Raw genomic sequence first — 22598 nt, 5'->3', positions numbered from 1 at the left:
CACAATGATTGAAGGACACTACTACTACTGAATATGCAAGACAGACAAGACTACAAAGCACTGTCAACCCCCAAATGCCAATGGTGTCCCATTGAGGAGTGCAAGCTTAAGCACTGCCCCAGGCCCCCTCCCACGGAGCACAGGAGGGAGTGAAGTTTCTAGCCAGGAAAGAATCCTAGAGCCTTCGGCCCCTGCCCCACCCACACACACACACCCCATCCCAAGCCCCTAAAGCCCACCCTGAGCTCTCCACGACTGAGTCCCTGCTCTAGGGGCCCCCTATGGACAGCCAAGTCTCCTGCGTCTCTGTTTGTGGAACCCTCCTTGGCCCCTCTCCCATCTGACCCAATTCAGCTATGAAATCTCAGGCCAGCAGCGGCTGCAGCCACCGGGTCCAGAATCCTCCAACTCCTAGGCACACAGCATCACAGCCACCAAGTCTTAGGTTCACACACTCTTTGAAACACAGAATTTTGCAGCCTTTGAATAACAGAAGCTTAGAATTGCAGTGTCGCTGAGGCTTAAATCTTAACTTTGAACCCTTAGACTGTCACAGAAGTTTTGAGTCTGAGTGTCCCAGAGCTGACACCTTTGAAGTTGCTGTACTTTTGAGTCGCCAAATCTCTGGCCTGAAGAGAGTCCGTATCCCACCAGTTAAGGCTGAGACCTGAATCACCTCTATCCCAGTCCAGCCTCAGCAGCCCTGGCCATGGGGATGCCGGGGGAACCCTCGCCCTGCGCAGCTCCCGGGACTGAAAAGTCCCTCCTGATGAAGGGGGGGCTGCTTTCTGCCCCACCCCTTAGACCCAGGGCTGTCTCCAAGACAGACAAGAGGCAGGCCCAGCTCTTCCCAAAACCAGTACTCCTCTCCCTCCTGGGCCAGCCCCACTGTTGTCTCCAACCCCAGGCCATGACCCACATACCCTGAGGGTGGAGGAGGGGTGGTGAAAACCAAGGAGACAGTGGCCCCAAGGACTCTGTTTGCCCAACAGGCCAGAAATATGGAAAACTGGGTGGGTTCCCAGAGGCTGGCTCACTCGGTGGTCAGGGGTCAGGGTGCCTGAGGTCAAGGCAGCCCCCATGGCGTGTGTGGCTAACACTCTGGGCTCCCAGGGCTGGAAGGGGTGATTCGTCTGCTGTCTCCTTTTTAGGTGGAGGTGCTGAGGCTCAGAGAGAGGAGACTGCCCAGGGTCACACACATGGCAGACAGGACTCGACCACCCCCACCTAGGGGCCTCTCCGTGACACTTGGGCAGCAGCCCAGCCAGCCCAGCCAGAGCCCACCAGAGATGCAGCTGGGTCAGACTCCCAGGCCAAGTCATCTGAGCCATGCCCCTGCCTCCAGCCCAGAGCAGTATTGCCCATCCAGACCCCCCAAGGCTCAAAGAGGCAAAGTGACTTACTCATGGTCACACAGCACCCAAGTGACAGAGCCAGAATCAACTCTTGTCATCTAACCCAGGAAAGGCCCCTGAGACATTGTGACATTGTCCCCCTGGTCCTCCTGCCAGCCTTTCTCTTCCTAAAGGCCCAGAACTCCTGTGGCCACCCCCTTCTCAGGCCTGACACTCCTCTGTTCACATGCCACAAGCCCCTGAGGTTTCCCCAGTGCTTTGTATTAAAACTAGCCATGTAGGCTGGGCACAGTGGCTCACACCTGTAATCCCAGCACTTTGGGAGGCCGAGGTGGGCGGATCACGAGTCAGGAGTTCGAGACCAGCCTGACCAACATGGTGAAACCCCATCTCTACTAAAAATACAAAAATCGGTAGGGCATGGTGGTGGGTGCCTGTAGTCCCAGCTACCTGGGAGGCTGAGGCAGGACAATTGCTTGAACCTGGGAGGCGGAGGTTGCAGTGAGCCGAGATAGTGCCACTACACTCCAGCCTGAGTGACAGAGCAAGACTCTGTCTAAAAAAAAAAAAAAAAAAAAACTAGCCACATGGATGGTCCCTGCTTCCCTCTTCCCTGGGCACTTCCTGGGATCTCTGCCTCTTTGTCCTCGGTGTCCCAGGGCAGATGTCAGTGAGTGCTGGGTGAACTAATTACCGAGCAGACCCTCTCACCAAGCCTGAGACCCTGTGAGCCGTCCCCCAGAAGGAGCAGGGAGGCTCTTAGCCCCCACCCAGCAAGGAACACCCAGTTCTGCATCCCATTCCAGCAGAGACCCGCTGGTTTCCAAAAGTTAGGGGGATCCAGGGCCCATGATCACCTCAGCCCCCTACAGAAGGGAAGCCTGGCAGTCCTGCAGCCAGTCTCAACATCCCAGCCTGCATCTGGCATCCCTGGATTCCAGGGCAGGACTCATGCCTGCACCTGACCCACCAGCTCTCCACACCCTGCCCTGTGTGGCCACAAGCACCAGAACCTCAAGCCACATATGGGCATTTTTTGGTGGGCCCCTCAAACCACAAGGCCACCATGGCTTGGGTCCCCAAGCCTCCTCCTCAGTGGTCCCCAGCCCCCACTTACCCCTGCAAGCCAGTGCCACACAGTCCTTCCACAACACAGATCTCTCCAGCCCCTGCTTCAAATCCTGCCCTTGGAGCACAGTCCCATCCCTCATGCAGCCCCCAAGGCCCTGCAGGGCTCCCGCCGCACCGGCAGCCTCACCTCACTCCTCTCTGCCCCTCAGGGCTCCAACACTGCCTGCAACTCCTCCCTTCTCCAGGCTTCGTTCCTGCCATGACCTCCTCCTGCCTCCCACTGCCCTCTCTACCCAACCAACGCCCTTCCTTATTGAGGAGTCAGCTCTGGCATTGCCCAAGTATACCCAGCAAACACTGCCAGAGCACCCATGATGTGCCAAGCACTGTGCTGGGTGCTAAGGTCCCCATCCCGGTCATCCGACAGTACCCCAGGGGAGGCAGATGTCAGATTCAGAATTGATGTGACAGTTAGATATGAAGTGGAGGAGGAATCCCAGAGGGCTTCCCTGAGGAGGTGATGCTTAAGCTGGGATTTTAAGGATGTAGCAAAGGATTTGGCCAGGTTCAGGGGGAAGGGAAAAGCTTTCCAGACAGAGGGAAGAGCCAGTGAGAAGACTCTGAGGCTCAGAAGAGCACAGGGGGATGCCAAGTGGTGGGAAGTGAGGCTGGGTGGGACACGCAGGCCCTGATGGGCTGGATTAGGACTTTGCTCTGCACCTCCGGGACCATAGCAAATCATGACAGTCTCAAGCAGGGGGGACATGAGCCCACTGGAGGCAGCAAGTGGAGGCAGGAGGCCTTGGAAGAGCCTGCTTGGAGGCACAGCAAGGAGAATGAGTCCTGCCCTGTGTGTTGGGATCGGCTGCCCTGCTGCCCACGCCCACAATTCCTGATTACGGCTCCCATCCTCTGTATTGTCACGGCCCATCAGGTGGCTCCAGAGTCTGAGTGATCTGCATTCCCAGCCCAGTACAGGTCTGGGGCCCACACTCAAGGACTTTCTGAGCCAGCCAGCCACTGGACTGACCCCACAGCCACCAGCAACTTCCAGAACCTTCACATCAGCAGAACACCAGGTCCTCATTCGTTTGAGGTCTCCCCAGACCCACCCTCTGAGCTCGCTCACCACCACCAAGGCCCAGTGGCCTCACCGCAGACCTCAGGTCTCCCAGCCGGAGCAAGGTGTGCAAGCAACAGGACTCAATCCAGCCCCCCACCCTTCAGCCCCTGCAGGGCCCCGATCAGCCGAGGCTGCGGAGGATATGGGTTGCACACCATCTTGATACACCAGTTCCGGGGGCTGGTGGTCTGTCGCAGGCAGAAGAAGGCAACGGGCGCCAGGTCTGGGTGTGGGACATGAGGATCAGCTCCATCCAGGGGCTCCTCCAGGCCTGGCGGGGAGGATGGGGGGCTCCGGGGTCCGGGCTGCTCCGTGGTGACTCCCGGCTCAGCGGCTGGGGCTGCTGCAGATGAGGAGGGCGGGGAGGCACTCTCAGCCATGTCCACGCTGAGCTGGGAGCCCTGGGGAAGACAGAGAGGGTGGCACGTGGTGGGGACAGGCCTGGTACATGCTCCCCAACCTGCCTCTCCACCAATAAGTGGACGGATGCGGCTCTGACAGCCCCACCTGAGCCCCACAGGCCCCTCACCCTCACTCTTGTATGAGGATTACGAAACAGCTGAGGGCCCAGCTGCACCCAACTTGGAATCCACTTCCAAGCTGGGTGATCATGGGGAAAGTCTGCTCACCCTGGCTGAGCCTCAGTTTTGGCAAACAAAGATAGTGGGGAGAACAAAGCCTTCTTAGAATATAATTGTGATATTAACTCTTTTTTTGTCTATCGGCAATTTTCTGTATTTGAAATCTTTCATTATTTAAGAGAAAAAATGTTTAAGTAATTATAGACAATCAAAAAAGAAAGACGGAAGGGAGGGAGAGAAGGAGGGAAGGAAGGAAGGAAGGAAGGAGAGAGGGAGGGAGGGAGGGAGGAAGGAAGGAAGGAAGGAAGGGATGTTAACTTTTTTACAAGACTAGAGCTATGTATTTATTGCACTATCAAAGGTAAAGAAAACTTGCAAGAAAAAAGAGGTGATTGTAAAGACAGACATTATTGCCAGGACAATGCAGGTTACAAAGGCAAAGTTGGGGTGCTGCAGAATCAGAAACTGGGGGAACCCTGGCAAGCCAGGAGGGAATTACAGTTGGCTTCCCTGAGGAAGTGACCCCTGAGCTGAGACCTGCAGCTGAGCCCTTGACCCAGGGACCCCCCCAGCCACTGCCTTACAAGGCTGAGAACCCAGGAATCTTAGAGTCCAACCTCCTTGCCTTACAGATGAAGAAACCCAGGCCCAGAGAAGGGACAGGACAGACATGTAGCAGAGTAACAGCAGAAATAGAATTCCAGTCAAAGGCCAGGCGCGTGACTCACACCTGTAATCCCAGCACTTTGGGAGGCCAAAGTGGGTGGATCACCTGAGGTCAGGAGTTTGAGACCAACCTGGCCAACATAGTGAGACCTCATCTGTACTAAAAATACAAAAATTAGCTGGGCGTGGTGGCGCACGCTGTAATCCCAGCTACTCGGGAGGCTGAGGCATGAGAATCACTTGAACCCGGGAGGTGGAGGTTGCAGTGAGCCGAGATTACACCACTGCAGTCCAGCCTGGGCAACAGAGCAAGACTCTGTCACAAAAAAAAAAAAAAAGAAAGAAAAGAATTCCGGTCAGAGCCCGCGTCCTGGGTCTGTGGTTCAGGCAGCTGCACAGGGCCCCGTGCTCAGAAGGGCGCTGAACTTGCTTTAGAATTCTGCTGTCACCAACATGAAATTCTTAATTTCTTATCAAGAGGTCCCACATTTTCATTTTGTTCTAGGTGATGCAAATCATCTCGCTGGCTCCGACTCCAACTCAGGGCACTTCTACTCCCTGGCCTTGTCTGATGCTCACAACCACCTCAGGAGGACCATTATGCCCATTTGGCAGGTGAAGAAACTGAGGCCAAGAGAACAAAGCGGGTTGTCAAGGCTATGCACCCAGCCAAGTGAAGCACTAGGTGGTGTTCAGAGGCCAGAATCCCAGCGCCAGACCCCCAGGCAGGCTTCATGACAACTGATGGTGCCCTCACTGGCTGAGAGCCTCCACAACCGGTCAATGGCAAGATGGGACGGACAGCCACTCCCAGGGCCTGCGCCTCACCACCTCACCCCAAAGGGTACTAGTCCCTAAAACTTTGTCCACTGGGGTCCCTGGGACCCTAGAACCCCTACAGGGCCAGTCTGGGCCGTGGGATTGAGAGATGGGGTCCACATCCCTGGTGCCCGCCCAGCTGCTGCTGGGCTGTCGACCAAGCCACCCGGAGCTGATGCATTTGGACATTTCTCTGGCTCCTGGGGGCAACGGGCAGGAGTTGGCACCTCCTGCCACTTCCCCTGGCTGGTCAGGGAGACAGTTTTCTCCTGAGCTCAGGGCTTTGCTCTTGATTCCAGAAAAGCAGCCACGGGCCTTACATAAGCTCCGAGGCACCTTGGCCTGCCACATGTCCACCTCCTGGGATGAAACACACCCTCCCTAGGGTGGCTCCAGCTCTGCCCACCACCGTGCCAGCCTCGGAGCCCACCACTCCCTCCCCTGGCCATTTGCTCTGGCCAGATTGGACCTCCTCAGGTCCTAGGCCCTGTTCCCGCTCTTCCCTCTCACTGGGGCACCTTCTCCTTCCCCCAAGGCCCTGTTCTCCCAGGCCCTACTGATTCATTCATTTGTCCAGTGAGCACCTACTATGTGTGGGCACTGTGTGGGCTTCGGGCTATGCTGGGGCACGAGCCAGACTCAGCACCAGCCCCCATTCAGCCCACACTTCCGCAGAGGAAAGAGACACACCGATCAATTAATTTCTCTCTTTCTGCTTTTCCACAACTCTTATCACCATCAAACACGGTGCATAATTTATGTCTTTGTATCTCCATGATTTGGTGTCTGTCTCCCCAGCCTAAGAGAAGCCTGTAAGGGAGGTGTATCCCCTCACTGCTGTATCCCCAGTGCCTGGAGCATACTAGGTGCTCAATCAATATTTGTTGACTAAGTGAATAAAAAGTGCTGGGAAGTAAATAAACATGGGGGAAAGGTGGGAGTGGAGACAATCATCTTGCCCTCTCTAAAGGAAGAGATGTTTAAGTGAAAACCAAGAACCGGGAGGCCGCAGTCCTGACTGATCTGCTGAAAGAGCACAGGAGGAATAGCACGTGCGGAGGCCAGGGGAATGGGGCCCGCTCGGTGCATTTAAGGAACGTAAGCGAGGCCGAGCCTCGGGCAGGGAGGCAGATGGAACCAAAGAGTTTGGCAGGGCCCTGGGGGAGAACACAGAGGAGTGTGGGTTTTATCCCAAGTTCAACAGAAGCCACAGGTGGGTTTTAGGCAGGGGAGTGGTGTGCTCTGGTCTGTTTCTAAGCCATCTCTCTAGGGGCTGAAGGGAGAGTGGATGAAGGGGCAGGGGTGGAGCAGGAAGGGCCCGGAGGAGCTGGGCTGGCGTGCCCTTGGCTGCTGGTGAAGACAGGGCGAAGGCAGTGGATGGAGATTTATTCTCCAGGTAAAGCACCTGGTCTTGCATCAACCACAGTGGCACACCTGCAACCCTCTCCCCAGCATTACCGAAGTCCTTCCTGAAACCACACAGGTGGAAAGAGCTCCCCCGGCCTCCGGGACTGCACAAAACTACCCCCTTCCTGCCTCTGGGCTACGTTGCTTGCACTGACTTGATTGTTGCTTCTCTTGGCCTGTTTAATGCCGCCACACTGTGCTGCCCTTGTGCTCACACCTCTCCCCTCACTGTGGACTCCCAGAAACCACACCCCTAAGGCCACCACCCCCAACTCTCTCCCCAGTGTCCACCCAGCCTCCACCCTCTGACCTGCTCCTAGCGGCCACCCAGCCTCCACCCTCTGACCTGCTTCCAGTGACCACCCAGCTTCCACCCTCTGACCTGTTCCAGTGACCAGCCAGCCTCCACCCTCAGACCTGTTACCAGTGACCACCCAGCCTCCACCCTCAGACCTGCTCCCACTGACCACCCAGCCTCCACCCTCAGACCTGCTCCCAGTGACCAGCCAGCCTCCACCCTTGGACCTGCTCCCACTGACCACCCAGCCTCCACCCTCGGACCTGCTCCCAGTGACCACTCAGCCTCCACCCTCAGACCTGCTCCCACTGACCACCCAGCCTCCACCCTCTGACCTGCTCCCAGTGACCACTCAGCCTCCACCCTCTGACCTGCTCCCAGTGACCACCCAGACCATCTCCCTCTGACCTGTTCCTTAGCAGCTTCCCAGGCCACTACTCTGACCCACTCCCCATTCCCAAAGCCCCCAAGCCCAGTCCAGAAATCTCTCTTTCCTGTGTCTGTGGCCCATCTCCTATCCCAGGTGCCTGTGTGCCCATGGCTGGAAGCCCTGAGGGGACTGGCAGCTGGGCCTCCCTGGGCTCCAATCTGTCCGCAGTCACAGAGACTAAAGGACTTGCTTTAGGTGACAGCATTGGTGGATTCAAACTCAGGTCCATTAGGTGCCAGAGTTTGAGCTGCCTCCACATCCCTGTGTCCCCTTCTTCTAGGTGCTCCCAGGGCCTAACCCTGATGCTCCTTCCCCTGAGTAGCCCACCAAGCAGCAGTGTGGCAATTGGGCTGGCCTCCAAGAACAGGGATAGGAGCAGAAGCCTGCTGTGTCTGGAACACAGACCCCCATTCCTGACTCCATCAGCTTCTTAGAGCCTCAGTTTTTCTCTATAAAGCTCAGCCCTCCTCCAGCCTGCTTCAGCAGGCTCTTGTTAAGAAGCAACATGATGGGCTGCCGGGTGTGGTATCTCACGCCTGTAATCCCAGCACTTTGGGAGGCCGAGGCGAGTAGATCATCTGAGGTCAGGAGTTGGAGACCAGCCTGGCCAACATGATGAAACCCCATCTCTACTAAAAACACAAAAATAAGCCAGGCGTGATGGCGCACACCTGTAGTCACAGCTACTCGGGAGGCTGAGACAGAAGAATCGCTTGAACCCAGGAGGCGGAGGTTGCAGTGAGCCACAATTGCACCAGTGCACTCCAGCCTGGGTGACAGAGCAAGACTCCATCTCAAAAAAAAATAGAAGCAACATGATGTAAATGGGGAGGCACTCTGGTGGATGGCTGAGCATGCACTGGTCCAGCTGTGTCATCCCCAGGGGCTGCTACCCCAGCCCATTCTCTGCCATCACCATCACCACCATCACCACCACCATCACCCATCACCAACACCAACACCATCACCAACACCATCATCACCACCACCATCACCATCACCAACACTGTCATCATCACCATCACCATCATCACCATCACCAACACCATCACCACCATCACCAACACCATCATCATCACCATCATCACCATCACCACCATCATCACCACCACCACCACCATCACCAACATCATCATCACCATCATCACCAACACCAACATCACCACCATCATCACCATCACCAACACCACCATCACCACCATCACCAACATCATCATCACCATCACCAACACTGTCATCATCACCATCATCACCAACACCAACATCATCACCATCATCACCATCACCAACCGTCATCATCACCATCATCACCATCACCAACACCACCACCATCCATCACCAACACCGTCATCATCACCATCATCACCAACACCAACATCATCACCACCATCATCACCATCACCAACACCATCATCATCACCATCACCACCATCACCAACACCATCATCACCACCATCACCAACACCATCATCATCACCAACATCACCATCACTAACACCATCACTTCCATCATCACCACCACCATCACCATTATCACCACTATCACCACCATGACCCCATCAAGCAATGGCCAACAGGCTCTCTATGCATCAACTGTGTCCATTTTAACCACAACTCCATGGCATACAGACCATTCTTATTCTTACTTCATGGAGAGGGAGACAGGGGAACAGGGAAGTACAGCCATGACCATAGTCAGCCAGCTGATACCGGGCAGTTAGTGTCCCAGTTCTGGTCTGCTTACTCCCGAGCCCAAGCACTGAACCATTCCAGGCACCAACCTGGGATGGGAATGGTGCCCTGGAACCAGGCCTCCCCAAGCTGAGTCATCAGACAGTGGCGATACAGCTGCTGGTCCAGCCAAGATGCCCAAGCAAGATGCCCAAGTCTTCCCAAGGCAGTGGGGAAACCTGCCTCCCAGAATCTTCCAGCCAGCACTCTAGAGCCCTGGGAGTGCAGTGTCAGGATGTCCTGTGTCTTCAGAGCTCAGAGCCCTGGTGGAGGAAGACCTGAGGCCTGCCCTGGTCGCCTCGTGTGTGTGTGCATGTGTATGTATGTGTGTGCACGTGTGTTTTCATACAGGGAGGCAACTTGTTTATCCTTTTGTCAACAACCACACACTACTAGAAGAACAAGCAACAAATTCGTTCAGGAAATACTAGAATCCAGGAATTTCAGACTATGTTAGAATCACCCAGAACTTCGGAGGCCCAAAATATTAACTACAATCACCCTGAATCTATAGTGTGGGTTTCAAAGCACAGGCAGTGGAAGCTGAGACCTGTATTCGGGTCCAGACACCAATCCACCTTGGCACACAACTCAGCCTGGCAGGTGCCCACAGCTACCCTGGCTATAAAACAAGGAGACGGCCGCACCATGGCAGGGCTGCTGTGCAGACAAGCTAGGGTAGCACCACTGAGCACTAGGCAGGTGCACAGCGAGACCCTCGACAGTTTCCCATCCTTGTTAGTATCCTCAGCCATGCAGTTCCAGACTCCTGAACCCCAGGGGTCCCAGAAACAGTGTCTGGTTTTAAACTCTCATTGTTTCCAGGTCTTCAAACAGGGAATCTCTGAAAAGAATGAGACCCGGAAGGTGACCTAATCCATCACCATACACACAAGCACAAAAATCACATAGTCACACTCACACACCTACAATCACATGCTCCATACCACACTCACACACAATCACACACAGACATATACACATAACACACACTTGCAAACACAACCTCACACACACACAGACATATGCACACACATGTAGACACACACAGACACACAATCGCACACATGGCACATGGGTACACCAGCATGCACTTATACAGACACACAGACACATAATCACATACACAGACACACGATTACACACACATACATAACACACACAGAAACACAATCACACACATATAGATGTAGTGACATTCCACAGAAACACACGCGACACATGGGTACACACAGACGTACACACATAACACACACTCACACAGACACACAACCACACACGGTACATAGATACACCAGCACCCACTCACGCAGATGCACACACTCCCATACACACAATCACATACTCAGACATACACATACACACTCACACACACTCACAGACACATACATACACAATCACAGACACATACATATGCACACAATCACACAGATACACTCACATAACATACACTCACACTGACACACACAGGCATGCATGCACACAAAGATATACAGGCACACACAATCACACACACATAACATACAATCACAAAGACATATACTCACAGACATACATACACACAATTACACACACTCACACATAAACACACAAAACACCCGTTTACAGGCACACACATAACTCACATAGACACACTCACATACAATCACACACTTACCCAGACACATAGATATGCACACAATCACACAGATCACATACACTTACACTGACACATATGCACACACAGAATACACAGACACATACACACAATCACACACACATAGACACAACAGCCACTCACACATACAGACCAATGCAGAGCCTGCATCTGATGATCTGCAGAAAAGCCTTTGTGAGACTGCAGGAAGCCTGCCTTCCAGAATCTTCCAGCCAGCGTCCCAGAGCCCCTGGAACCCTCTATCTGCTCCCTCTTCCGCATGACAGCCCTGCAGATGCATGACGACAGCCCGCCCACCCCTGAGCCTCATCTGCCCCAGGCCTCTTGTCACCAGCTCCCTCAACCATTCCTTGGGTGACAATTTCCACATCGTATGCCTCCCTGGGACCCCCTCCGCAGTCACGCTCACTCAAGTCTGTGCCCTTTCCTCTGCATGGGCAGGACTGGATTTGCCCCAAGCCACCCAGAGCACAACAGACAGGTTACCTGCCTGATTCTGGCCTTTCCTGATGCAAACTGGGAGCCTCAGGGCCCAGCTGGCAACCCAGTCCTACTGCAACACCTGTGGGGCATGTGGTCCCCTGATCCCCTCAGATCTTCTTCAGAGAAGCTGAGCCAAGCCAGAGCTCCTCAGCCTAAAGACGAAAGGCTGAAGTGCGGCCCCCCGCCCGATTGCATGACCTGTCACAAAACTTGCTCTGATCTGGTCAGCTGAGCCTGCCCACATCTTATAGTCATTCACCTCAGACCTGTCACAGAAATGAACAGCTAGCCCTCCCGGTTCTGTAGCCTATTGAGTGGGTTCAGTCAGCAACTCCTCCCGTGATGGCCAACGAGAATCAAAGCCGACATTATCTGTGAATACTTACTATATGCCAGGCACAGAGTAAGCTTTTGAGAAGTGCTTTTGCTCTGTCCACCTTATAGGTGAGGAAACTGAGGCACTGAAAGGTTAAAGGATCTTCCCAAGGTCAAAAGCTACTTAGTAAAAGAGCTGGGGTTTGGATCTGGGCAGTCCAGCTCCAGGTCACCAGTTAAAGGGTTGTCCAGGCCAGACTGTGGACAAGAGGTAGCAGCCTACCCGCCCCCCCCCCCACCCCCTGCACCTGCCCACGTGTCTGTCACCAGGCATTGCCATTTGTTTGTTTTCAGCCAGCTCTCGGCCTTATGACAAGTGCGGCAAGCAAGGCTGTGTCGGAACCTCCATCAGTGTGTTTGAACATCTCCCAGCAGGCGCTTCTGCTGATCAGTTTTTACTCATTCTGCAGTAATTAGGGCCTTGGGTCTTACTTCAGCTAGCAAATCAGGGTGAACATGGCCCCTGATGGGAGGGAGGGGTGGCCAGCAGGAAGAGCACTGGATCAGGAGTCCCAGGACTCAAGGACTAGCTCTGCCCTCCCCACATCCCATGGTCTCCCCAAGCTTCATTTCCTTTTGTATAAAATGCAGAAGACGATGCCTTTTCTGCTGTGAAAACCAGATAGCAAATAGGGAAAAACATTTGGAAAGCAACTTCATGAAAGAAAAGACAGCTTCCTTGTACGAGGCCCCATGCTAGGTGCTGCAGAAACACGTCTGAGCCGCACAAAAATCCTTTCAGGTGGAAGGTATGATCCCAGTTTTATAAGAAGCGGGTGCTCCTGTGATGCTAGGTGACCTGATCCTCTTGCCATGGTTATGGACTTGCTCATCTCTACCCTAGCTGGGACAGAGATTAGGCCCCTCCCAAAAGGGGCCTAAGACCCTAGAACAACAGAGGGCCGGATGCAGCCCCCGCTGCTCAACAGGGTAGGGCAGGCAGCAAGACCCTAATGCTCCTCTACATGCACCGTTAGCCAGACCGCTCTGGCCAGAGTCCAGGAGAAGGGGGCAGTGGGCAGAGGCAGACCTCAGAGATGAAGGGAAAAGTTCTGGGGGGCATGGCCAGGTCTGCACTGAACCTGGCCCTGAAGAGCCCACGGCCTCCACAGAACCTCCACCCTCAAGATACCACGTCCTTCTCGTCCTCTCCTGCTCAAGGAGCCCCAAAAGCACCCAGCTCTTTTGCAAAGGTGTCCAAACACGCCATGCTAAATCCTCTGTGATCTGCACCCCTCATCTATCAATACGGTCTGGGTTCTCCAATCCGAGAGCATGAGTGGAAACCAGGACCCGTGGCCATGTCCCCACAAAGCACCTGGCAGGGGAGGCCAGATCCTCTCACAGGCACAGCAGCTCCAAAAGGGCAGGTTTTGTCTGTTCCCTTCCCGTTCACTGCTGTGTCCCCCAGTGACCAGAACAGGCCTCAGAACACAGTACGTGAAGAATAAATATTAGAGAGAAAGAGAGAAAAGGAAATCAGAAAATCCAATTTGTTTTCTTCCCTCTGTAGACTGGCAGCCACGGTGGGGGACAGACTCAATCCACATCTTCCTGGATATCAGGATCCACAGATCCATGGACCCATGGATCCACCATCCACAGATTCACAGACACATACACCCACAGCTCCATAGATCCCTGGACCCACAGACCCACAGACCTGCACACTCACACTCCCACAGATCCACAGACCACGCACCCACAATGTGCAGGGCACACACAGCTCCCTGGGCTCTGAGATCCACAGACCACGCACCCAGTGTGCAGGGCACGCACAGTTCCCTGGGCTCTTTGAGCCCCCAGGCCAGACCTGGGACTCCAGGGGCACAAGAGTAGACTGAGGGCATTAAGGCTGGGGCATGTCCTAGGAACATATGGGAAGAAAACATTCTGCGGCAAAGAACAGGAGGTAGGGAAGGGGTTGGAAAGGAGAAGTGGGGACAGGAGGACAGACAAGGAAGAGGAGCGGGAGCAGGGGAAGAGCTGGCTACAGAGGTGAAGGGATGGAGGGGAGAGCGCCCTGCGCTCCCTGCAGCCCAAAGGGGTCTCTCTAGACCCCATGCCCAGCCCAGCATCCCTTCTTTCCAGACAGTTTTTGACACCACAAGCAGCGGGGCTGAGGAATCAAGAGAAGTCAGCTGCCGAAGTGGAGACAGCCACAGATCAAGGAGCCACATAGGAGCCTGTTTGGTTACCTTGGAAAGTGCTAGGAACTGCAGGGTGGCGGGAGCCCCGCCAGCATGGGGGAGGGACAGAGTGGTGCTCAGAAACAGACTGGCCTAAGAGCCCCTTCCTTGGGGCTGAGGCCCAGGGCAGCCACACTTGGGGTGTGGGGTGAAAGTGGCAGAGAGGGCCACGGAGGGAGCATGATGAAGGAGACTGGGGGAGGGGAGTCAGAGGTGGTGACCCCCGTGGGCTCAGGGCGGGGAACTGGGTCCAGAACCACAGAGAGGCTGCAGTCCCCAAAATTGCTCCCAGCTTGGCTGTGGGCTCAGGAAGATGTCTGGAGCAGAGAGAGGGTGAGAGAGGGTGGGGTTCTCACGGCACCCCCCACCCCTACCTGACCACTCAAGGTCAAGGGGAGGCCGCAGGGACCAGAGGACAGCCTGGCGCCCCCTGGTGGGCCTGGAAGATGCCCTCTCAGCCCCAGCTTTCTCAAGAGGGCTTGGAATGGGGGCGAGGGGAGCGGAGGGGCATGCAGGATGAGGAGGAAGGAATGCGGAACAAGCAGGCAGAGAACTTTGGTCAAAGGAAGGGGAAGGGGCCTCCAGCCAGGCCAGCAGCCCCTTCCCCCAAGCCTCCCATTGTGAGCCCTGGGGCAGGCACAGCAGCTCTGCGCAGCTAGGAAGAGAGCGTGGAGGGCACGGTGTGGTGACCAGGCCCTCTGGGGTTGTGGGCAGATTCATGGGTTTGGTGCCAGGCCAACTCAACAGCCTCCAGGCACACTCTTTCATTTTCCTCTTCCTCCCCCTGCTGCAGTCCCAGACCTGGTCCCTGCTCAGTGTCACCCTGTCCTGTCCTGACCTGTCACCCACTGCTGTCCCCTCCCTCTGTTTCTGTGTTGACGGTGGAGGCAGGAAGGGAACAGGAAGGTCTCTAGACTCCCAGCCCAGTCCCCAGCCCAGCCCTGGATCCTGAAGCCTGAACAGAAAGTTTGTCCTGAAGGGTGGACAAGAGTTCCGGAAGCGAGTCCTTAGGGCTAAGAGGAGCCACGGATCCAAGAGGTGACCAGGTGCCAGCAGGGTCTGAGGACGGGATGCAGGGAGGTAGGCCCACACCTTGGGCCAAACCCTTCCCCTGGACTGGGCCACAGACCCACGCCCCTGTTCACACAGCATCCTAGCCCCTAGGTGGTGCCAGCGTCTGCGGGGTGAATCCTCCAGGCAGTGAGAGACAGAGGGCGAACTGGCCACTGCCTGGGCCAATCTGAGTGCTCCAACGAGGACTCTCCTTGCATGGTGATCAGACCCCGGCACACCACACACGCCAGACACGCAGGCCCACTCCAGCGCTCACTCATTCTCTCTCTCACACACACACACACACAAACACACACACACACCTGGACCCAGGATACAGACCCTCAGGACGAGAATATAGCTCAGAGGTCTTCTCAGACCCCAATCTCATCCTCAAATCAGGAGCCCCCAGGGCCCTGACAGGGAAGAAAGACACTAGCAGAGGGGCTGACTGAGGCCTCAGCCTGGGCCCCACCACAGCCGCCTCCCCCAGGCACCATGACTTCCCCCAAAAGAGGCCTCCCCACCACTGCCAAGCCCCCTAGTCCCCCACAGCTCCCCCACAACACCACCCAGTAGGCAATTAGCACCCAATCATCATGAGCACTCATTACATAACACCTCCAGCCGGCCGAGGGTCCCTTTCACCCCTACAGCCCCGGCTCCGACCCTGGCCTGGCTTCATGCAGCGAGGCCTCCGCCCCGCTGGGGTGCCAGCCAAAGAGGGGGTCTCCGCCACCCCCGCCTCCAGGAAAGTTAAACCCTGCCCGGGATTCCCCCATCCAGTGCCCCCCGCCGCCGCGCTCCCAGGCCAGCCCTCCCAGCTCAGCCCGCCGGACACGGGCACCAGCTCTGGCCCAGCTGCCCGCAGAGCCGCAGCCGCGGAGGGGCGGCCGGACCCGCGGACAGCCCGGGACCCGGCCGGCAGCCTGACTTGTTGAATAAATTTCTGCAGCGCTGGCTCAGCTGGCTTCAGTATTGGCACCGAGAGAACTTTCGTGGCCTTGGAGAGGAGACCGGTCAAAGTTTCCCGTCCTTCCTCCCAAGGCATGGCCCCGAAGGCGCGGGATGGGGGGCTCACCTGACGGGTACGCGCGGGTGGAGAGGATCGGTCCCCACAAATAAATAAATAAACGCCCCAGTGAAGAGAGAAGCCAACGCGCCAAGAAACTGGCATCGAAGCGGAGCCCTCCCTTCCTTCCCCCCACCCACCCAGCCCCCACCTACCTTGGCATGGACGTGGCCCGGCCGCGGGGGGTCGTCCAGGTTAGAGACGCGGGGACAACGCGTCCCCACCCGAAGCCGGCGATCGAGAGGGACCCCCAGCCCCGCCAGCCGACCCCCCGCCAATTCAGGATCAGCTGAGCCCCCGGGGCGCGGGGGGCGGCGGGCGGGGGGCGGCGGGCCCGGGGGCCCGGGCCATGGCGGGAGGAGGCGGCGGCGGGCGGGAGGGACTGCGAGGCTCTGGGCTGGCGGCGGGCGGGAGCGCGGCGCTCCGGGCAGGGGCGGGGGCGCGGGTGCTGCGGGGACAGAGCAGCGGGGCAAGTGCCGGGGAGACACCAGCGCGGCGGGGAGCGCGGGTCTGAGGCCGGTCTCTCGCCCGCCTCGGCTCTGCTCGCGCCTCCGGCTCCGGGCTCGAAGCGCGGGGTCTGCGCGCGGCGGGGGCTGCGGAGGAGCCCGAGCGCCTGGCGGTGCGGGTACGTGCGGCGGCGGCGAGACCGAGCCGCGCCGCGTGCGAGGAAAAGCCGTCCTTATACTGACACCAAATGTCTTCGGGGAAAGCTGCAGGCGCGGGACGCTGGAGGGGGGAGGCGTGGAGGCGACAGACAGACTGACGGCGGCGGCTGGTGAGCTCCCACCCCTCCCCAGGGGGTAGGAAGCCCCCAGCCCGCGGCCAGCTCCTTAAAATCCAGGTTCGTGCCTGGGGGAGGGTCCTGACCCCTCAGCATGGGGGCTGCGTCATGAGTAAAAGGAGGTGGGGGGGGCATTACTGACCACCCCCATGTCCCAGGTGCCTGCTCTGCCACATTCCACCCTGGCCTCTCACTGAGATCCAGGTCGGGGGTGTTCACCCCACTCTCCCGGTGAGGGGTCACCCACCTAAGACCCCAGCTCTTAAACGGTAGAGCTGAGCTAGAACCCAGCTCTAAAGGTCACTCCACCTCCCAGGCTGCCTCCCTACTTCTCATTCACACCCCTGCTTCTTCCCACCCTCTAGGCTTGGCTGAAAGGCCACCTCCTCCAGGAAGGCTTCCCAGAGGGCCCCCAGGTGGAACAGATGCCTCTATCCAGCTGCAAAGGCTTCAGTCTCACCACTTCCCAAGATCCTGTCACACATGGGATTCCCCCAATCCCACGCTCCTCAGGCCTGTCTCCCTTCCTCTCTCACCCAAGGGCTGTGGATTGGGGAGAGGGAGTATTCAAGGTTATAACCGCCTTTTATTTGTTCATTTGCATCCAGCCAAACAAATTAAAAGCATCAAGACTCTCCCCAATGCAGGCCAAATGGTCTACTCACTGCCTCACAACTCAGGAAGCATTTAGTGAGCACCTGCTGCGTGCTAGGCACCTCTTTAAGAAACCACCTGGAGTTCCACCCTTTTGCCCCCATTTTACCCACGAAGAAACTGAGGCCAGAGATGAGCTGCCTGGCCAAGGTTACTCCGCTGGGAAGCAGCAGCCCCCGGTACGAGTCCAGTGCTCCCAACCCCTGCCCAGATGTTGTCACACTGGGCTGCCCAGCGCAACCCTCTCCACCTCTTTGGAGAATGTGTGGTGAGGGGCACCAGGGGGATGCTGAGGGCTGCCCTGGGCCACCGGTGGCCCCACCAGATGCTGGCAGATAGTCACAGCTTCAGAGAAAGGTACACTCAGGTTTGATCCCAGCTCTGCCGCTTCCTGACTGAGGACGGGAAGCAAAGCCCCTTAACATCTCTGAGTCTCAGGTGCCTCATCTGTGAAATGGGGATAAGGGTTCACACTTTGCAGGATGCAAACCATCTTTAAAGGGCTTAGCACAGTGTCTGACACATAATAGGTGTCCAATAAATATTCATCCCTTTCTAGCTTTTAATCTGTCTAAGGAGACAAGACAAGCCTTTGTCTCCAGACTACAAGGCAAGGTCATCTAAGCACACACGGGCTGAGAGGTGTCTTACAGGTGTGAATTCAGCAAGCCAGACAGCCCTGCAGGTGGGACGGATTTATATCAGATCAGAGTGGGCTTCAGATCAGGAGTCTTCAGCGAAGCCTCATCAAAGGCAAGAGACTTGAACTGAGCCTTGAAAGCTTGTACGGGATTGAGATAAGAAGAGAGAAGGTGGGTAGAGAAATGGCATCAAGGAGGGAGAATGCATGGAGGCAGGAACAAGGTAGCATGGCAGGCACTCCATGCTCCGAGCAGCTGAATGCACAGCTAGAAAGCTGCAGGCCTGGAGGGTGAAAGAAATCAGGTGGCAAGCTGGGGAAAAAATACCAACCATCGCTGACTCCTTCCCATTCTCCTCCAGGGAAATTTTCATAAAGTAAAGTTCAGAAGACTGGACAGGGCCCTGAGAAGCCACCAGACGGTGAATTCTCAGGTCTGGGTCTTCCAAAGTGGCCAACCTGTCCCTGCTTGTACACCTGAGGTGACATGGATCTCACCACCTCCTGGGGCAGCTCCTCTGCTCTCTGGGTATTTCTGATTATTCAAAGCTCTTTTATAGATTTGAGCGGAAAACTGCTACCCGTCATGATCCGGGTCCCTTCCTTGTCTTGACAGGACTAACACTCCCACCTCAGCCTCCTTCAAGCATCTATACTAGCAGAAAGTCCTGTTTTATGTCTAACTTTATGTTTCTTTTTTCTTTCTTTCTTTCTTTTTTTTTGAGACAAGATCTCACTCTGTTGCCCAGGCTGGAGTGTAGTGGCTCAATCTTGGCTCATTGCAGCCTTGACTTCCCAGGCTCCAGTGATCCTCCCACCTCAACCTCCCAAGTAGCTGGGAACACAGGCACACATCACCACACCTAGCTAATTTTTTGTACTTTTTTGTAGAGCGGGGTTTCATCATGTTGCTCAGGCTGGTCTCGAACTCCTGGGCTCGAGCGATCTGCCCACCTCAGCCTCCCAAAGTGTTAGGATTACAGACGTGAGCCACCATGCCTGGCCCATGCTTTATGTTTCAACTAAAACCCTAGACCAGGCATGGTGGCTCACACTTGTAATCCCAGCACTTTGGGAGGCTGAGGTGGGTGGATCATCTGAGGTCAGGAGTTCAAGACCAGCCTGGCGAACATGGTGAAGCCCTGTCTCTACTAAAAATACAAAAATTAGACGGGCATGGTGGCAAACGCCTGTAGTGCCAGCTACTCGGGAGGCTGAGGCAGGAAAATCGCTTGAACCTAGGAGGCGGAGGTTGCAGTGAGCTGAGATCATGCCACTGCACTCCAGCCTGGGTGACAGAGCGAGGCTCCATCTCAAAAAAAAAACTTAGTTGTCCACTCTGTCACTATTCTGCCCACCCCATTATCCACCCAGGATAGGGAGTGGGTTATGTGGATATGAGGGATGACCCTGAAGCCTACTGGGGCTGAGAGTACCACTCCATGTCTCAGCAAGAAGCAAGACTGGGGAGGTCCCTCCTGAGGGCCCTTGCTGACTGCAGGAGCTTCATCCATTCATTACTGCTATTTATGTTGTGCCTGGTAATTGCAGAAGGCTGCATCAGCCACACATATTTGTTGGTCCTACCATGCCCTGAGAGTAGGGCTGTCAGGCCACTACCAGAGGGTGGACGAGGTAGACCCCAGCCTGGAGCCCCCTAATGCACCCACCTGACAAATGAACCAGGCTCCCTACCAGCTCCCTAGACCCGGAATCCCCTGTGCTCTTCCAGGGACAAAGCCCAGCCAGGCTCTTCCTCGCTGCTGCAGCAGCTGCTGGGCCCAGGCTCACCTCCACCCCCTAGAACTTTCTTGCAATTGTAATGGCTGGACAGAAAGGGATCATCTGTCCATGGGGACAAATAAACAAGCGGGGCTGAAGGAAACTGGGGCAGAATTCCTGCCCTATGACATGAAATGAGGTCCCTTCCAGGCCTAAAGATCTTAATAGCACAGGGACAAAGATTCCAGTATGCTCAGAATTCACACTGATTTGTTTCTCAAATGCTCGCAGATCCTTTATCTGTGCCAGGCCCTGGTCTAAGCACTTGACAAAAATTAACCCCCTTAATTCTTACCATAATCTTGTAAAATCAGGCCAGGTGTGGTGGCTCACACCTGTAACCCCAGCACTTTGGAAGGCCCAGGTGGGTGGATCACTTGAGGTCAGGAGTTCAAGACCAGCCTGGCCAACATGGCGAAACCGCATCTCTACCAAAAAATACAAAAACTAGCCAGGCATTGTGGCATGCACCTGTAGTCCCAGCTACTCAGGAGGCTGAGGCAGGAGAATCACTTGAACCCAGGAGGCAGAGGTTGCAGTGAGCCGAGATCGTGCCACTGCACTCCAGCACTCTGGATGACAGAACGAGACTCCATCTAAAAAAAAAAAAAAAAAGAAAGAAAGAAAGAAAAAGAAAAGAAAAGAAAAAAGTCTTGTAAAATCATTGCTACCATTTTACAGGTGAGAAAACATTGGCACAGAGAGGTTAGGTAACTTGCTCAAGGTCACACAGCTAATAAATGGCAGAGCTGGGATTCCAATTCAGGGGGTCTGTGCTCTTAACTAGGATCCTACATTCTAAGACTCAAAAGCTCTAAGATTCCAGGTTTCCAGGATTCCAAACTGACAGAGTGGCTCCACCTACTAAAGGAGGAAGGGAACTGGCCTGACTTACCCTCCCTCCATGGGCCACCCCACAGTGGAGCACATTCCTCTGGGACATGGAGAGGGGCCTCTCTCACCAGCCCTGCTCAGGCCCCAGAATCCCAATCACACTGCAAGCAGTGATGAGGCCTGAACACCTAAGAACCAGGCCGAGACAGGAGCACTGGGCCCCAAATGTCCCTGGCCTGGGAGCAGTCCACCATGATAGGAGAAAAGCAATGGCAGAATGCAAGCTTCAACAGTCCAAAAGCATCTGTTAATCACCTCTGCGTACCAGGCCTGTGCCATGGCTGGAGGACATTACGAGATGGAAAATTCTGGAAGTGCTGACTGTGGGTGAAACAGGGAGGAGATTTGGAATGAGACCCTTGGGAGGATGGGCCAGACGCTGGGCTTCCCATATGTGATGGGGCAGGCTGAACCCCAGCACCTGTGGGCACTTTGATGGGTTTGAAGAGGCCAAGATGGACCCAGAGCCCAGTCTGGAAGGTAGTGGCTGGATTGTTCTGCCACATAAAGAGAGAAGAACCAGAAGGTCCAGAGAGAAAAGAGTGGAGAGGGAAGGGAAAGGAGAGAAGAGATTGCAAGATGGAGGAGACCAGGGACACGCAGACGGGGACGCACCTGGGGGGATCCCCCAGTAGTGGGGGGACTTCGATTTGAAGTGGTTTGCATGGCTGCAGTGTCAGTGTCCCTCCCCTGCCAAGTCCCCAGGAACATCTGCTGGACCCACAGGGGTACTCAGTGTGTGGATATCAAGAAAGGAGCCGAGCTCCCCCTCAGTGCTGACATGAACAAGAACAGCCCTGGGCATGTCACCCAGTCCATCCCCAACTGCACTAAGCCAGCAGAAGCAAAAGGTCAAAGCCAGAGGGGTCCAGGAGAACACTGGCAGCCCCCCAAGATTGCTGCATCCCTGGGAATCTGGGCAGGAAGTGTGGGGGTGGAGCTGGCTTATCTAGCGAAGGAGCAGGGAGCCCCTGGGCCCGGCTGCAGGTGTCCACTTCATCCATTAACCCCCAGCAGTCCTAGGTGACAGGGATCATGCAGCTTCACTTACACTCGGGAGAACCAGAATCCGGAGAAATTAAGTAAATTGCCCAGAGTCACATAGCCAATGAGCAGCATAAACAGGATTCTATGCCAGAGTGCATGTGTGTGCGTGTGTGTGCGCGTGTGTGTGTGTGTGTGTGTGAGACAGAGAGAGAGAGAGAGAATGGTCTATCTGCCCAGGACAAAAGCCTGGAGTGGTGGCAGAGCATAGCTGGGGAAAGACCCCAGGAACCTCAAGTTCCTGCCAGGTGGGAGCTCCCTGACTCTCAACCAAAACAGGTAGCTGATGCCTGAGGAGCTTCCTGGATGGGGCTCAGAGAATCCAGTCTCTACTAACAATACAGAAATTAGCCAGGCGTGGCAGCGTGCACCTGTAATCCTAGCTACTGGGGAGGCTGAGGCAGGAGAATTGCTTGAACCCGGGAGGCGGAGTTTGCAGTGAGCCAAGATCCCACCACTGTACTCCAGCCTGGGCAATAGAGCGAGACTCCAT

At 55.7% G+C, this 22598-nt stretch overlaps 1 protein-coding gene across 1 annotated transcript in view; it reads right to left on the bottom strand.

The window, feature by feature from the left end:
- LOC131380672 (voltage-dependent T-type calcium channel subunit alpha-1I-like) overlaps positions 1-21727 on the bottom strand; it is a 99127-nt gene extending 77400 nt beyond the window's left edge. Inside the window, exons 1-5 of the mRNA XM_058431135.1 lie at positions 21677-21727; positions 21483-21558; positions 17098-17192; positions 16466-17008; positions 3695-3950 (exon numbers count right to left, since the gene is read on the bottom strand). Coding sequence (XP_058287118.1) covers positions 3695-3950; positions 16466-17008; positions 17098-17192; positions 21483-21558; positions 21677-21727 — 1021 coding nt within the window. The remainder of the gene's footprint in view (positions 1-3694; positions 3951-16465; positions 17009-17097; positions 17193-21482; positions 21559-21676) is intronic.
- Between the last annotated feature and the right edge of the window lie 871 nt (positions 21728-22598).

Source organism: Hylobates moloch, unplaced genomic scaffold (assembly GCF_009828535.3).
Source record: "Hylobates moloch isolate HMO894 unplaced genomic scaffold, HMol_V3 SCAFFOLD_19, whole genome shotgun sequence".
NCBI classification, from domain to species: domain Eukaryota; kingdom Metazoa; phylum Chordata; class Mammalia; order Primates; family Hylobatidae; genus Hylobates; species Hylobates moloch.
Note: the sequence above shows the minus strand (reverse complement) of the source record. Positions and strands in the feature narration are given on the sequence as shown.